The sequence below is a fragment of the Octopus bimaculoides genome, chromosome 27 (genome assembly GCF_001194135.2).
Source record: "Octopus bimaculoides isolate UCB-OBI-ISO-001 chromosome 27, ASM119413v2, whole genome shotgun sequence".
NCBI classification, from domain to species: domain Eukaryota; kingdom Metazoa; phylum Mollusca; class Cephalopoda; order Octopoda; family Octopodidae; genus Octopus; species Octopus bimaculoides.
Window position 1 is genome coordinate 4,396,035 of NC_069007.1, and position 1,591 is coordinate 4,397,625.

The 1,591-nt window shown below is 34.3% G+C and overlaps 1 protein-coding gene across 1 annotated transcript in view; it reads left to right on the forward strand.

Moving 5' to 3' along the window:
• Positions 1 to 1,591, forward strand: part of LOC106869754 (protein white) — an 18,009-nt gene that overhangs the window by 13,394 nt on the left and 3,024 nt on the right. The window contains exon 5 of the mRNA XM_052977117.1: positions 793 to 864. Within this exon, the coding sequence (XP_052833077.1) occupies positions 793 to 864 (72 nt within the window). The remainder of the gene's footprint in view (positions 1 to 792; positions 865 to 1,591) is intronic.

Genomic DNA, 1,591 nt, shown 5'->3' on the forward strand with positions numbered 1-1,591 from the left:
ATATATATATATATATATATATATATATATATAAATTCATTAATTAGAAATATTCAATAGGAATATGATATGCTGAATTTATATTGAGTGTTCGTATATATTATGGTATCAATAATATTAAAATTTTTTTATAAATTTCCAAATATTAATACAGTTATTACGAGCTTACATGTGTGTTTGTGTCTGTGTTTGTCCCCCACAACATCACTTGACAACCGATGCTGGTGAGTTTACGTCCCCATAACATAGCGATTCGGCAAAAGAGACCGATAGAATAAGTACTAGGCTTACAAAGAATAAGTCCTGGGGTCGATTTGCTCGACTAAAAGAAAGCGGTGCTCCAGCATGACCACAGTCAAATGACTGAAACAAGTAAAAGAGTAAAAGAGCAACAGAAGCATGTAGTCGCGGCAGCAATGGCGGATAATTGTCTCTCGCTAGCGATATAAACACGATTGTTTATAGGCATCACAAGTTCATATGAGAGGTTCTGTCATAGTAACCGTCGTAGACATTCATATACTTAAATATATATACATCCATATATACACCCATATATATGAACCTGAAATGAATACACACCACTCTGTACGAGTATAGAAAGTCTTGTAAGCACATAGGCAATAACCAGTAACTGGTCAGATCAAGAAAAATCTATCGATCGTATTAAATGTAATTCCTCTTATTCAATATCGGATTTAAAAAAATGAAGATATAATATCGATTGTTCTATGTTTAATGATCAATGTTTAATGATTAATGCTTAATCATGGTTGTTCTGATCTCCTGTAGGCATTGTTACGAATGGATAAGTCTTACGACAAAGAACAGCGGATACAAAGAGTGAAAGATGTAATTAGAGAGGTGAGTGCATTTCTCAAACGAATCTTTAAATGATAATAATAATAATAATAATAATAATAATAATAATAATAATAATAATAATAATAATAATAATAATAATAATAATAATGTCCAAATACAGTACTCGGCAGTGTCTCTCATGGTTTCTGACCTTAACTAATTGGAAGTGTTATCATGTACATGTTTTGTCTCGGTATAAAAGATGAGCTATAGCAAATATTCTGTTCAATAACAGATGTACTTGTCAGTTGTTTAATCATGAAGATACGGGCATCTCTGATCAAGAGCAGAAGTAGTCGGGGAGCATCATAGGCATGTGGGGAGAAGAATTCTTCGGGGTTTGGATAATTCACCTCTGGAAACATGGGTGTTTCGTTCAACGTCCTTAAACAACTCTTATTCAGGGACCTTTTGAGCAGGATGGGCTACTCAACATGAAAAAAATTCTAACTGAGCCCTTACTTGCAAGGTTATGCGCTGTTTATTGTGCACATTTCGTTGTGATGCATGTGCCTGGTGTACTCTTATCAGACGGGTAGTCATGATGGGTATGCTGAGCTTCGTATATTTGTACCCCAGTGTCACTTTGATGGCATGCACTGCTCTCTCACCCAATAATGATAATAATAATAATAATAATAATAATAATAATAATAACCCAAGATCAATGCCTACCTACAAAGAACTACCCCCAAGATCAATGCCTACCTACAAAGAACTACCCCCA